Source organism: Natrix helvetica, assembly GCF_964273705.1.
Source record: "Natrix helvetica genome assembly, chromosome: 2".
Classification (NCBI taxonomy): Eukaryota; Metazoa; Chordata; class Lepidosauria; order Squamata; family Natricidae; genus Natrix; species Natrix helvetica.
This window is the reverse complement of record NC_138552.1, coordinates 108,521,651-108,537,934: the sequence shown is the minus strand read 5'-3', so window position 1 is coordinate 108,537,934 and position 16,284 is coordinate 108,521,651. Positions and strand designations below refer to the sequence as shown.

The window sequence follows — 16,284 nt, the reverse complement described above, 5'->3', positions numbered from 1 at the left end:
CTTCTTATATATAGTCTTTATTGTTATGAATCCTTCTAATACAGTCTTAACATTTGAACACACTCTTCCAAAATGTTGTTAAGAGCTCTGCAACCTCAGAGTATTGATAAATCTAGATTTGGAAATTAAGAAGAAGTATCACTTACCTCCTACAAGAGTCTGGAAATACATCTTTCCACTATATGGCCCATAACCCACTGCTGTCCGGGCTCGTACTTGAAAAGCATATATCTTCCCTGGGCTTAGACTGGAGATGGTGGCCATATTAGTTTCGCTGGTTAAGGTGAATGAAGTGTCCTCATCTTCTGACTAGGAATCAATATAGGTTGATTAATAGACTTTCACTTCTTCAACCTCAGCCATACTCTATTTCTCAGATGCATCCGCATTTTTGTTCTTTTATCAAGTTCCCTTCTGCCCAAACTCCTGAACTAATCATTCAAATTACCTAGGTAAAGGTAAAGGCTCCCCTCGCACATATGTGCTAGTTGTTCCTGACACTAGGGAGCGGTGTTCATCTCCGTTTCAAAGCTGAAGAGCCAGCGTTGTCCGAAGACGTCTCCGTGGTCATGTGGCCGGCATGATTAAATGCCGAAGGCACACGGAACGCTGTTACCTTCCCACCAAAGGTGGTTCCTATTTTTACATGCTTTAAAACTGCTAGGTTGGCAGAAGCTGAGACAAGTAATGGGAGCTCACTCACGTGATGCTAGGGATTTGAACCACTGAACTGCTGACCTTTCTGATCGACAAGCTCAGCACCTTAGCCACTGATCCACTGTGTCCCTTTCAAATTACCAACTTCTGCCTTTATTCTTGATGATGGATAGCTAAAGGCACAATAAAAATGTTTTGCATGTTCCAAGGATGGCTTGCCTGACTCACTCTTTTGGCAATGTTGAACTGTCTCATAATACATGGCTTCCAATAAACTCTAAGATTCTTTCTTGTTATAACTATTTTCCACCCCATCCTGATAACATGAAAACCCTGAAATGAAAATGTGGTGGGCAATAATAACAACACAGCTCTTTTCCATCACACTAGTGGCCCATTCAGGAAATGAAATTTTTCTGGTCTAGAAGCTACGGAATTTTATCCTCCCCATATGGGTCATTTCTGCTTTGCTTATTTCTGGAATGATGCAAGATGAGATCCTGTGGTAGTGGCAGCTTCCCAACTGTTTTAGTAATATAAAAGGGTAGCATGCTCACCTCCTAAACAGGAGAAGAAAAATTAAGGGAAGTCTATTCCAGAATCTTCAATTGATTTTAAAGTCCCATGTTTACTCCAAAAGAACCCGATAACTGTAGATTTCTATGGCTGCTGAGAACTTAGTAGGTGAAATACAACTTTTCTGGACTAATCCTAGTTTCTTGATACGGCACCGCAACAGTTGTACTTATTAAAATTTATTGTGTAAACTGTAGATGGCAAAACTGGAACAGAAACGAAAACTCAAATTCTAATTTTTAAGTCTGTTCTCCTCCCCCCCCCCCCCCCCGTTTACCTTGTCAAAATAGCGCAGCTGATAGTCCAAGATGATTCCATTTGGCTGATCAGGCTGTGGCCAGGACAAAGTGATACTGCTTGGGGTGCGACTCACCTGATGCATCATAGGGACAGCAGAAGGGACTGCAGTGAAAAGAAGAAGAAATTGGAAACTGTTTTGCTATTAGGGGTACTACGAAGAATTCCAGCTTGCCAAAGCTATTGTCACCCTGCCTGCTTGCAACACAATTGCTACACGCTAGGATGAACTGCTTTCCTAAGGCTTGGATCCTGACTGGAAGACTTTAGTGGAACTCAAGATTGCATTTGGTATGCCAGAGGGCAAAGCTGGCTGTGCCTGCTGCTGCTCCATTGTGAAAAACGACAGGCAAGGCAAAGAAGCAAAGAACGGAATTATTTGGCAAAGCAGAAATATTCCTGCCCTCTTTGATTCAAAGTCCTCCTTTGGAGAATTTGCTCTTTCTTTCGGAAACTACAAGTTGGCAGTCCTACCTCTAAACTGCACAACACATAGGATTGTAAGTGCATTTGCTAGGGTACAAACCTGTAGGCAATTTTAACATTAGCAAACTTTGCAAAAAGCGTGCAACTAATCCATGGGGGTGTAGGCCATGCTGAAAGATCTCTGATATATCTTTAATCAATGGATTCTAATCAGTAGACCAAAGCGATTCAAATAGAGGGTGGCCTTGACAGTCGTTGGTCTACTATTACGTGCATGGCAACTGAAGGCATTTGAGGGATGGGCCTCTCTTGTTAATCTCCATAAGGAAGAGCTATTGAATTTACTGTGGTTGTCATATTGCAGTTTTAGTATGTACATACTTAAGTCAATAGTGTAACTCTTTCTGGGGACTCCTAAAATATCCCGGATTGTTTTAAGAAGCTGGGCTGACCCTTTACAGAATTGCCACTCATACATTTCAGGATGCCTGAAAATATTGCAGGACTGTGGGAACTTCCACACATGAGGCTTAGAGTGCTTTTCACAGGCTATTTATGTGAATGTCAGATCCTTCTCAAAGTAGAATATTTAAACTAGAAAGCAAGCCATTTGTAATTCAAATGCACACTTTGGCCAATGGAAGGTTTACATTCACATTAAAACCAATTCATGGAGAGAGAGAAAAAAAGCTCTAAGCCTCTTGCATGAATATATCTATTGTTAATTTGAAGAGGCTTTGAAGGATTTAGCTGTCTTGTATCTGTTCTTTCTTGTTCTTCTTTTACTGTATATTTTTGATATTTGGTTTTATTTTTATTTACTTTGCAATATTTTACGCCATTCAATTATAAAAAAATACAGGTGATGAGAGGTGGTAGAGTAAATCTGCCAGGCAAAATTCCTGAGCTTAAGAATCCCAGGTGCAAACTGCTTTCTCGGTTTGTAATTTATTGTTTCATTAAATGCAACCTCTTAATGTGGCATGTATTGCAAGCAATATGAAATTATCTATCACCTTTATGTCCTACCCTTTCTCCAAGGAACTCAGCTTGATGTAAGTCTGTCTCCTCCATCTTCCCCACCATTTATAAAAATGATATTCAGACCTTCAAGAGCCTCCTAAGAAAATTCTCAGTCACCAATCTTTTATCCATCTGTTATAGCCCGCCAGCGGCCAGCAAAGCTGGCAGCAGAGTTGGACAGTGTGGAGGTTGGGGAGGAACATGGGCCAGTCCTGGAATCTGGAGAAGGCTCTGATGAGTGCTCTACATCAGATGCAGAGAGAAGGCCAGGGCTGTCTGACAGTTATCAGCTGCCTTCAGAGTCAGACATCAGTGAGGCAGACGAACAGCTGGAGCCTGTTCCCAGTATGTGCATGTGTAGAGTTGCCAGACAAAGGGAACAGCTAAGGAACAAGGGTTCACTTGGCAGTAAAGCCACAGGTGGACTATGAATGGTCCCTCCCATAGGGAATAAAGGAGGAGCGAAAGGGGAGGGGTGTTTGCAGGAGACAATTAGCTCATTCCTGAATTCTTGCCAAGTATTGTGGGGTCTGAAAGATATCGGCCTGGCCGCTCTCCAAGCCTAATATAGATCGATAATTGTGAACTATATTGAAAGACTGTGGGCCAGGACTTTGCTGGAGAGGAATTCATTGTAAATTAAATAAAAGGGGTTTATCGCGATGAGGACTCGGCTTTATGCCGCTGGGGAAGCCTAGATCAGAACCCCGTCTTACTCATTGTGAAATATAACCGATGCAATTTAAAGTGGCTATCTTCCAGTCGTCCCACATGTTATTTCTTCCTGAAAATCTTCCACTTTTCCCTAATGACTCTAGTTCTCCTTCTGATATTCATGGCTGTTTTCCTCTGGGAGAGCTCATGTTAAATGTTCCTGGCAGTTGGACCAGGAAGAAAATCATGCCAGGTTTGTGGTGGTTTCAGAGAAACTAGAAGTTAATCTGAAGGCCCTGGTGTGAGGGTTTAGTTTTCAGATCAGGTGAACATAAAAGGGGGATTGTGTATTCTTCTCTGTAGAATCTATCCTATGCTGAAATAATGAATGGCATAGTACTGAAATGGTCACAGACATTCTTTTTCTCACTCCCTGAAAGTCGTAATCCCTGCCTGATCCAGCCATATTCTTGGTGCAGTCAAATTACATTTTGTTCACTGGCTGAAAGGGCGCTGAAAAGTAAGAACTTGGGTTTGTTTGTTAATTATCTACCCCTTGTAATATATTAGAAAAAGAAAAAGAGGATTTGTTTTCAGTAAAAAGATAGCACAGTTTCTCAGCTTCTTTCTGAATATAAACATAAATAGTTCACACATCCCAAGCACAGGGGAAAGGCTGGGGAAGTGTACAACATTGCATTCTTGTCATCTTACAGAAAGCATAGTCCTGACATTCAAAGTATAGATTTTTTCTTTTAAAGAAAGGCCATCCCATGCCTAATTTTTATTTTTTATATTTTTCAGGAAATCCTTTCCCTAATGAATCATCTGAATAGACATTCTGTACATTTAACCTAAATCCTCATAAAAGAGCCTATATTTCATAATATAGTCCTAATAAAATTGCCAGCCTGACTTATTGGAGATTTTGTTCTAAAAATCCACGAATCTAACACTCCTAAACAGCAAACTCCACCCCTCCCCCATGTTATGTTAAATTTCCAAGAAACAGAGGATTCCATGGAGCATGGTTTACCACCACTGAACTAACATTTACTTGTAAGAAGTAATATGAGAAGACCAAATATAGAACCACTGCAGAAAAAGAAATTACAGCGTTCCAGTGTTTTGGGGAAAATCTTACATACAATTCTGCAGCTTGAGATCAAGAAAGCTGTTGCATGATTAAGATTAAAATTAGTTTAAGTAGCAAACTTGGAACAATGTGCAACCTGTGAACACCTGGCCCGATAGGTAAATCTGACAAGGCAGCAAAATCAACAAAGGTGCTTGTTTTCTTCTTCGTGCTAACAAACATAAAAGGAGTAAGTATAAGTTTTTTGTTTTCTTTTCTTCAGATGAACAAGATGAATTTATTCAGAAGGAAAGAAATCAAAGAGGCTTTAACCAGCTTATGCAAGCATGAACCAGTTTCAAATAATATAAATCAAGTTAAAAACAAAAACAAAATACTGAAATGTTTCATGCACTTCTTGTTTTTTATTCTTCATCTTGACAAGAATGCTTTTATCTACTATTATTGTTTTTATAAAGTGTACGCCATTTTTCAAAGGTATGAAGATATATAAAAACATTCTTGATCCAAGGAGTTTATTATTTGTGACATACTGGATTAATTCATTTTAATATAGGTACCTGGAGCTTGGTGTAAAAACAACCAAGATTTTTCTTCCCTGTCCTCATATTTTTCTGAATTTGTTCTTATAAGCAAATGAGCAGATATACTGTAATACTTTGTTTTAAAATTGGTAAGTAATTCTCAGTTCTGGTCTGTAAACAAGTAGTTTATACAGCTTATATAATATAATATACAGTATAAGATGAAGGTTTACTGTGAAACAGATAGTGAAATAAATAAATATAAATTATACTTAAATTTTAAAATGTAACAGTAACATCAAGTGAAGTGGAAGGGAGTAAGCCTTCCTAAAATTTCCACTGATTATATATGGTGTCACATCTGTACGAATGTTTTGCTTGGATGCTTATGTGTAAAAGAAATTAAAAAGCTCTGTAATAAATGTTAATGCTTATGCACATTATAAATGCAGATATATTAGAAAATGTCATTTTAATACTTTTTCAGAAACAGCTTTGTTCCTATAAAAAATCATCACATTCAAATTCTTTTTTTTAAATGAAGTTCAGATTTCTACCTTCTAATTTCTATATAAAATATATCCTTAATCCTTTTATGTATGATATGTGACAGGAATGATACTTCTTTTTTAAAATAAAAAAAGTCCTGATTCCATATCAAAATGCAATAAATACCACTTTATTTGATATGAATAGCAAATTCATTGCTATTTTATGCACTTTATTTGCTTCTCTCCCCTCTTTGTTAAGTTATTTTTATAGGCATAAGTCTTCAACTTATGATCACAACCAAGTTCAAAATGTATGTTACTAAGTGAGACATTTGTTAATTGAGTTTTGCCCCCTTTTATGTCCTTTCTTGCCACATTTGTTAAGTGAAACACTTCAGCTGTTATAGTCAGTAACACGGTTGTTAAGTAAATCTAGCTTCCCCATCGTCTTTGCTTGTCAGAAGGTCGCAAAAGGTGGTCACATGACTCTGGGACAGTGCGACCGTCATAACTATGAGTCAGTTGCCAAGTGCCTGAATGTTGATCACCTGACCATGGGGATGTTGCATTTGTCATTAGTGTGGAATAATGGTCATAGTCACTTTTTTCAGTGCTATTGCACCTTCAAACAGTCACTAAATGAGCTGTTGTAAGTCAAGGACTATCTCTACTTAACAAAATGAAATATTCTTTTGTAGCATTTTTGTATGTCTGTATACATACATGTACAGTTGTTATGTGCCTATATGAGGTGAGGAAAACAGCAGAGGATTGATGAGGGAGGGCAGATGAATCCAAAGGGAGAGAAGTAGGAATAAGTCTTCACTACCAAGGGCACATTACAATACAATACAATAGTAGAGTTGGAAGGGACCTTGGAGGTCTTCTAGTCCAACCCCCTGCCTAGGCAGGAAACCCTATACCGTTTCAGACAAATAGCTATCCAACATCTTCTTAAAGACTTCCAGTGTTGGGGCATTCACAACTTCTGGAGGCAAGCTGTTCCACTGATTAATTGTTCTCACTGTCAGGAAATTTCTCCTCAGTTCTAAGTTGCTTCTCTCCTTGATTAGTTTCCACCCATTGCTTCTTGTTCTACCCTCAGGTGCTTTGGAGAATAGTTTGACTCCCTCTTCTTTGTGGCAACCTCTGAGATATTGGAATAATGCTATCATGTCTCCCCTAGTCCTTCTTTCTCTTAAGCTAAACATACCCAGTTCCTGCAACCGTTCTTCATATGTTTTAGTCTCCAGTCCCCTAATCATCTTTGTTGCTCTTCTCTGCACTCTTTCTAGAGTCTCCACATCTTTTTTACATCGTGGCGACCAGAACTGAATGCAGTATTCCAAGTGTGGCCTTACCAAGGCATTATAAAGTGGTATTAACACTTCACGTGATCTTGATTCTATCCCTCTGTTGATGCAGCCTAGAACTGTGTTGGCTTTTTTGGCAGCTGCTGCACACTGCTGGCTCATATTTAAATGGTTGTCCACTAGGACTCCAAGATCCCTTTCACAGTTACTACTACTGAGTAAGGTATCACCTATACTGTACCTGTGCATTCCGTTTTTGTTGCCTAAATGTAGAACCTTACTCTTTTCACCATTGAATTTCATTTTATTAGATAGTGCCCAATGTTCAAGTTTGTCAAGATCCTTCTGTATCTTAAGCCTATCTTCTGGAGTGTTGGCTATTCCTGCCAGCTTGGTATCATCTGCAAATTTGATGAGTTCCCCATTTATTCCCTCATCCAAATCATTGATGAAGATGTTGAAGAGTACTGGGCCTAAAACAGAGCCTTGGGGTACTCCACTGCATACTTCCCTCCATGTAGATGCAGTTCCATTGAGAACTACACGTTGAGTGCGGTTGGTCAGCCAGTTACCAATCCATCTGGTGGTGATGCTGTCTAACCCACATTCTTCTACTTTATCTAGTAGTAGGTTATGGTCTACCTTATCAAAAGCCTTACTGAAGTCCAAGTAAACTATATCAACGGCATTCCTCTGGTCCACTAATTTTGTCACATTATCAAAGAATGCAATAAGATTAGTCTGGCATGATCTGTTTTTGACAAATCCATGTTGGCTTTTGGCTATTACTTTGTTTGCTTCTAGGTGTTCGCAAATTCGTTGCTTGATTATTTTTTCCAGAATCTTTCCTGGTATTGAGGTTAGGCTGATAGGTCTGTAGTTTCCTGTACATTCTGAAGCTGAATTTCCGCATCTTTTGTCAAAAGACCATTGCTCAATAGTAGGGCACATGCTTTGAGCCTGGCACCTTCTGGCACAGCTCAGAGAAGTGCTGGGCAGCCAAAATCCATCCAAGCAAAGGATACTAATTTGGGTGGACGAGGTAACTGATCTCTTAAAAGAATCTTCTCTCCCTAACTTTGAGAAGTTTATTTTATTATGAGCAGATAGTACCAAAGGCTACATCTTCTTACATTACTTGCTCAGCAGACACACACTGCTAATGTAGCCTCGCTTAATGTTCACCCCCCCCCCCCCCATTTAAAACAACAGGAGCACCGGTTTCAGCAAATGGTGCAAGTATCAGTTCCGCAATTAAGTTTGGAATTTCTTCATACTTTACTGAATGCAACTTGAGAGTAGCACGCAATAAAGAGTCTGCAGTGAAAGAACAATGGAGTGAAATAGGGTAGAACTATTCGTGCCTAAAACAACTCATCTCAGTTCTAAGAAGAAACCAAAAGGAGGCTCCATACAGGATAGGACAACTAATGCTAGTAACTTTAATAATAGATGTCATGACCGACTTCCGGTTCCAGCGGCTACGGCGACTGGCAAGTCCTTTGCCCGCTCCCGCTCCTCGGTGGGCTTCCCCGCTTCTGGGGGGGCACAGGACGCCCCGGAGAGGCGTCCTGCCGAGGGAGCGGCTCGCGGAGGACCCTGGCATCGGCGGCGGCTGGTGGGGGCTTCTCCGCTTTGCTCCAGGCATTGAGGAGCAGTCTCGGAGGGCGCGTGGGCGTCTCGCCTCAGGCTGTTCGGACAATGCAAAATTGAAGGAAGCAGTGGCGGTGTGGTGAGGCGCTTCCTCTCTTCATTCCCTTTCTTTTGATTTGATGGACTTTTCAGCAATTTTAAAGTTAAACTCTCGGATTTTTTGGGAGGTGCGGCTGGAGGGAGGGGGATTTCCCCCCCCCCCTTGGACAAGCGGCTTGAGAAAATTTTGCTTTCGCCCCCAGGGGAAGGAGGAGGGGGGAGAGCCAACCAATGATGCCTCACCTCTGTAAAAGTGATTTTCACTGGATTTAGCTCCAGAATTTATTGATGATCTGAGAATTTAGTGAACTTTTAAAACTTTACTATGCCTCTGAGCCCAAAGCTGGCAGGGCAAGATGGCACACTTCCGTTGTCTTCATGAACTGTGAAACCTGACTCCACCTTTAAAACTCAGGCTTCCAGTCTTTGTCTCCGTGTCACCCAGAAGAATCTCTTGTGGATTGTTATTTTTTGAACTCTCTGGGGGGGAAATTCCTCTCTATTGCTAGACTGCCTAAAGAAACTCCCATCTGCTTGGATCTTCTGCCTCCTGGACTCATCTGTCTGCTCTACTTCTCCAGCTGTCCATTCTCTATACTGACTGATCTCTCTACTTAATAAACTATGTCTCCAAAAAGACCACCCCCTGGAAAACCTGGCTTTGCTACTTCTGCACCGACATCCGCAACATCCAGTCCTGCCACACAGTCAAAGATTACAGAACTGATGCAACCTAAGAGTACAGAGATGGATTTGCAACAAATGCTTCAGCAACTTATACAGGGCCAGGAAGAAATTAAGAAACAATTAAAGGAAATGAAGGAAGAAATTAAAGAGAATCAAGTCCAAATTTATAAGAACTCACAGAGACTGGACCTTGTGGAGGGTGGGGTGGCGGAGGCGGGGGGGGGGGTAGAAGCATTGCAGAAGGGAAACAAAGAACTTGATATTCAACAAATGAAAACAGAGTTTGAGAGAATGTCCTTTTATCTTAGATTTCAAAATGTTATAGAAACAGATGGGGAAAATATAAGGGACATTATGACTAATATTTTAGCTGAATACATACATAAAGATAGACAACAGATGGAATGGGAGATAGATCTGGTCTATAGAGTGAATTCAGCATATGCCAGAACACACAATGTACCCAGGGAGGTCCATATTAAATTCCTTAGGAAAAGCACAAGAGATGAAATTCTGGGTGTACAAAGGGGGCAAGCACTGACATATCACGACAGGGAGATAACCATTTTGAAGCAGATCCCCCAAAAAATTAGGGAGAAAAGGAAAAATTATTCGCAATTGGCGAATAAATTATACCAGAAGGGGGTGTGGTTTAGATGGTTGATGCCTGAAGGTATGCTGATATTCTGGGAGGAGACAAGAATTAGAATCAACACACCCATAGAGGCACAGGCCTTTATGGGGAAAAAAAAGCGAACCTAGAAAAAACAGAAGACTCTACAACGGTTATACAGGACACGGGAGGGGCCGGAGCTCTGCCAGCGGGGGGAGAAGGGGCAACACCAAGAAAGCTCAGATCACAAAAATGAATAAGAAAACCACATTGTTATAAACAGACCGAAAGTAATAATGAAATTATATGTAGACTTTATATTATAATATATAAACTGACTGAAAATTTTCCTAGAATTAATATGCTGATTTTATATGATCATGTATTAATGTTTTATACTTAGATGTATTCAATGAGTTTGGAGGGAGGGGGCGTCTGCCACACTTGCAACTGCCAAAATTTGTATACCATTCCACTTACCCTTTTCCTTATAAATGTTTTAAAAAACCAATAATTTTTTTTGAAAAAAATAATAATAATAGATGTCATGACCAAGTTCTTTCTAGCAAGGGCCATTTTGCTATACTTTTTACTTTTAACAAAAGTAGGTACTACTTTTGTAAGGGGTGGAGGGGCACAATGGCTCAGCAGTTACAGACACTGAGCTTATCAGCTGGAGAGCTGACAGCCCAGGTTTGAGACCCAAGCTACATATAACAGAATGAGCTCCCGTTAATTGCCCCAGCTCCTGTCCATCTACTAGTTTGGAAGCATGCAAATGCAAGTAGATTAATGGGTACCACTTTGGTGGGAAGGCAACAGTGTTCTGTAAGCCTTTAGCATGTAGCCATGCCGGCCACAAGACCACAGAAATTGCCTTCAGACAAGCTGTCTCATTTGGCCAAGAAACAGAGATGAACACAGCGTCCTAGAGTCGGACATGACTGATAGGGAAATGTTTATCTTTTTTTTTAACTTTGCAAGTAAAATGTAAATGTGATTTTTGCCTTATGTCTTCCAAATCAAGAACATTTTTACTAGACCAGTATTTGCTAGAAGACTTTCTTATAAAGCTGGAAATAAGTGGAATATTCAATATGAATATTCCCACCAGAGTCATTTCATTACAAGATGGAAGGCAAATACATTCATTAAAATAAATAAATATATATTTTCTTATACTAAGCCAGTGCTTCTCAATTATTTTCTGTCATGCCCCCCCTAGGAAGAAGAAAACATTTCGCGCCCCCCGCGCGACTGTAAATAGTATCATTTGTCTATAAAATTGTTATAAGTACACCTCTGCATAACACTGTATCCTTATTAACGTATAAGAGAATTAAAAAAGAAAGAAATGTGGATCAATTTACAACAAAGAATAGCTTTATTAACTAGCAGAAAAGATTTAAAGGAGCACAGGATTTAAAGGAACACAATAAAAAAAACTTTAACCTGCAAAACAAAAATATATAAAATAATTTGAGCTGAGCCCCCCTTTACGGAGCCTTGCGCCCGCCCCACTATTTGAGAAGCACTGTACTAAGCCAAGGAAGCAGCCAGAAAATCCAGATGTAGAAGAAGCTACAAAGGAACACCTAAGGTTTTGAGTTTAAGGTATTTATCAGGTTAAATTTACATCCCACTTTCTCTCCAGGAACTGAAGGTGGCATACCTAAAATTCCCTCCTCCAACTTTTCCACAAAGAAACAGCCCTCTGTGGTAGGTTGAACAAAAGGAGGAGTGGTTCAACATCACCCAGTAAGCTTCCAAGACTAAAGTTGGGCCTTGAACCTGAGTCTCTCCTAATCCACTTTGACCATTGCACCTCACTAGCTTCCTTTTAACACTAAATTTTAGAATAAGCTAAGTCGTTAGGAACAGTTGTCCCATCAGTTTTCAGTATCTATCTATCTATCTATCTATCTATCTATCTATCTATCTATCTATCTATCTATCTATCTACCTACCTACCTACCTACCTACCTACCTACCTACCTACCTACCTACCTACCTACCTACCTACCTAACCTACCTACCTACCTACCTACCTACCTATTATCCACCCACCCATACAGCCATTATCCTATCCTATCAGAGGTGGGTTGCCCTTATGATCACAATGGGTTCGATGGTTGTGAGCGCATGCGTGCATGCAGTTGCTTCACTCGCACGCGCCCCTTTGGGACTGAAATGGAGCTTTAAACATGCCGCTACTCAACTCAGGCAGCTCCGGTGAGTACGGTGGTGGTGGTGGTGGTGGTGGTGGAACTCAGCTGGGTAGCGTGGGAAGGGGGAATGAGCCAGAAAGTTTCTATATAGAGAGAAAGCATAGCACAAGGGAGCTATCAGTGATCACAGCTAAAGGTTCGCCTGAACCCACACAACCATGCAGAAGCCCACTACTGTATCCTATGCTATCCTATCCTATCACAAAATGAACATATTTAGAGCACAATACATCTGTTTGCAAAGGTTATGATTTTGTACATAATATCATGAAGTGTCAATACCGCTACTGAATTGTTGAGGTGTAATGCAGATAGACAGTCAAACTGCATCCATGCGCCCACATCTGAGAGAAACTAGCTTGTGGATCTGCAATCAAGCAGACTTTGCTTAAGCCCCCACAATAATTTTATTCTCAGATTTAGAATCTGAGGATCCGCAGTGTATGTACACAGCACAACTCTAGATTTCATTTTGTAAAGGCCATATCTCTTGAATACCAAGCATGATCTCTTGTCGCTACTCTAACTTTTATACTTTCCTAGTAAGTTCTATACGCATTGGTATGCAAACTCTGTGCCTAAAAACACTTTGATAATTAGCTCCCATAAACCATCTCCGAAGATCTGCAGGTCCTCAGTGTGAGCCAGTTTTTTTAATAAAAAGATCAGTGACTGCCTGCCTTCAGTTTGCTGTTTATCACATTAGGGATCATAAACTTTAATAAGTGACTCTTGTACTGCAGTCAAGAAAACCAGATGATAGTTAACTACTCAAAAGAAATGCAATTGAAGAATGGATAAGAATTACTAATGATTAGCTTTACTTACTTCCTCCATTATTTGATTACTCTTGGGTCATAGTAGGAGATATATTCTCTTTCTCAGGCCCTCCCACCCAAAAAAAAAAAGAACCTATCATGAGTTTATTTTTATCTGATTCCCCCCCCCCCCCGTGGACCATCATATGATGGCTGCTTTTGCTCTGTCCTACAACATGTAGCAGCTATCATAAGGTCATCAGCTTATACATTTACTTCTCCATGTCCCTGGCTGTCAATAGCATGGGATTTTTCAATGTTGCAGCAAAAGTAAAAATCCTGTATACCATGGAGGGGAATTAACTCAGATGTTGCCATTTTCAGAAAAATCTCTTGATCTTCTTTTAATTTTTATTGTTTTATTTTAAGATGCAAACTATCAGAGTTGTCTTGAGTCAAGTGAGCGCTACGTTCAGTAAGACGATGGATGGATGGGTGGATGAGATAGATAGATAGGTAGGTAGGTAGGTAGGGAGAGAGAGAGAGAGAGAGAGAGAGAGATGATAGATAGATAGATAGATAGATAGATAGATAGATAGATAGATAGATAGATGTAGGTAGGTAGGTAGGTAGGTAGGTAGGTAGGTAGATAGATAGAGATAGATATCTATAGATAGATAGATAGATAGATAGATAGATAGATAGATAGATAGATGGATGGATGGATGGATGGATGGATGGATGGATGGATGGATGGATGGATAGATGGATAGATAGATGTAGATGGATAGATAGATATAGATAGATACATAGATAGGTAGGTAGGTAGGTAGGTAGATGGATAGAGATAGATAGATAGGTAGGTAAGTAGGTAGGTAGGTAGGTAGGTAGATAGATAGATGAAAGAAAGAAAGAAAGAAAGAAAGAAAGAAAGAAAGAAAGAAATGCTCTGAGAACACTTAAGAATGTGACTCAGCATAGTTTTGTTCCAGCATTTGTAAGTATTCAAAATGCCTCTCTTCATGCAAATGTCCCCTTCAAAAAAAATATTATCGGTGAAGCTGCATTATCATCAGTGAGATTAAGGAACCATTTAAGGGATGAATTACACTCACTTGTCTAGATCCAGGACAATTAGTCTGCCTGTGCAAGAAAAGAAGTGATTATGTGGCTGAGTCGTATATAGTATACCTACTTCCAAAAGCCATATTCAGCAACATTATACCAAAACCTAGAACAAATTGGAAGAATAAGTTACACATTTAATAATTTCATACTAACTATCGTATTCCTCATTCCCTACAGAAATGTATAATTCATAAGATATGTTAAGCACAGCCCTTTAATCACCAGTAAAATATGACTCAACCCTAGTTAAATCGGCAGTATATATTCCTGAAAGTATAAAGGGACATTGTTTACATTATACCAAACACAAAAAGCCAATATAACAAGGAATAAATCATGATTTTCAGCATAACTGAATGGAATTTGAATGCGTGAGGAAAATAATAATGCACTTAAACAGCACCACTGTGCCTCTTATGCAGCTCCCATGGTTGCCCCTTCAGACATTAAATTTTATCTGTTCTAAGCATTAACTTAGTTTCTGCTTACACTTCAGCAGTACTATCACTGTCAAAAGACAAGTTCTCTATTGTCTGCCACCTTTAGTGCCTTCAGAGGAATTCCAGGGGAGTTTGAATGAAGACAAATGATATACCATCTGCTAGAGGTACATGGTTAAGCAGATGGGCCAGCATAAGTTGCAAACTTCTGAACACAAGGAATGAAAGCACTTCTAACTAAGCCAGCTCTGCCCTACAAGAAGACAGACAAACAAACAATGCTGCGACTTTAGTTCAGAGAAGGGTATATATTTAGAACAGAATGGGGTGGATAATCCTATTTGTGAGGTACGTAAATATTTGTATTGGGGAATCAATCTATTTATTTCAAGGTTGGCAACATACAACCCTAAGGATGCTAAAAACAGCCATCGGAAGCCCTTCTGACCATGCCTGATGAAAACCAGCAAGTCAGCGTTTTGCCATTTCAAGGGAGGAATCTCGTGGAAATGACGGGGTAAAGCCTAAAATATGTCCACCCCAGGTTTAGAGTTATAAAGATAAAACAAAGAACCGTATCCCCAAATAATATACATTATTTCTTGTAGGCATGTAGAACCACCCCCTTTGCAGCCCTATGCTCTCCAAAAATGGTCTATGTGTGGCCCTTGACCATCTCCATGGCTTGTTATTAGCCACTAAGCCACAGGCTCTCCTCCTTATCAGCTGAGCCAGGGCAATAGGTATGTATTTGTGTTATGCCCAAATATGGGAGGGAACTCACCCTCCCATATTTGTGGTATGCCCAAATATGGGAGGGAACTCACTGCTCCCCCTTTCTGTCTTTTGGCTCACTGCAGGAGACCATCCAGGCAGAAAACAGTGGCTAATACATCTGCCTAATATGTAATATAGCCCAGATTCGAATCCCAGTAAGGGTATGGCTAGCTGATGAGAGCTAAATAGCTTGAAATAGATCTATATTAGTCTCCCTTTATTTATTTATCAGCACAAATACAACACAAATATAACAAAGGCAACATTAAAAATATGGTTTTCTGCCTGGGTGGTCTCATGCAGTGAGCCGAAAGACAGAAAGGGGGAGCAGTGAGTTCCCTCCCATATTTGGCCATACCAGGGTTGTAACACAAATTTGTGTGTGTGTGTGTGTGTGTGTCCCATATTTGGGCATACCAGGGGTTGTAACACAAATACATACCTATTTCCCTGGCTCAGCTGATAAGGATGAGAGCCTGTGGCTTAGTGGCTAATACATCTGCCTAATATGTAATACAGCCCAGGTTCAAATCCCAGTAAGGGTATGGCTAGCTGATGAGAGCTAAATAGCTTGAAATAGATCTATACTAGTCTCCCTTTATTTATTTATCAGCACAAATACAACACACACACACACACACACACACACACACACACACACACACACACATATATATATATATATATATATATATGACACAGCATGAAAAAAGCATTATGAAATTCCTAGTAGGACAGGACAGCACATACGGCTGGTAAATCATGTTTGCCTTGATGGGTTACAATTCAGTCTACATTATTAAGCAATATATCATGTGTCTGAATTCTTCCCTCCCATATCTGTATTTCCCAGCCAGCCAAATGATCACAGATAGCTCCTCTGTAGCCCTCTACTCTGTTCTCC

At 40.0% G+C, this 16,284-nt stretch overlaps 1 protein-coding gene across 1 annotated transcript in view; it reads right to left on the bottom strand.

Annotated features, from left to right (window-relative positions):
- LOC309385770 (ephrin type-B receptor 5) overlaps nucleotides 1-16,284 on the bottom strand; it is a 202,121-nt gene that overhangs the window by 21,163 nt on the left and 164,674 nt on the right. The window contains exons 7-8 of the mRNA XM_081940474.1: nucleotides 1,511-1,635; nucleotides 147-309 (exon numbers count right to left, since the gene is read on the bottom strand). Of these exons, the coding sequence (XP_081796600.1) occupies nucleotides 147-309; nucleotides 1,511-1,635 (288 nt within the window). The remainder of the gene's footprint in view (nucleotides 1-146; nucleotides 310-1,510; nucleotides 1,636-16,284) is intronic.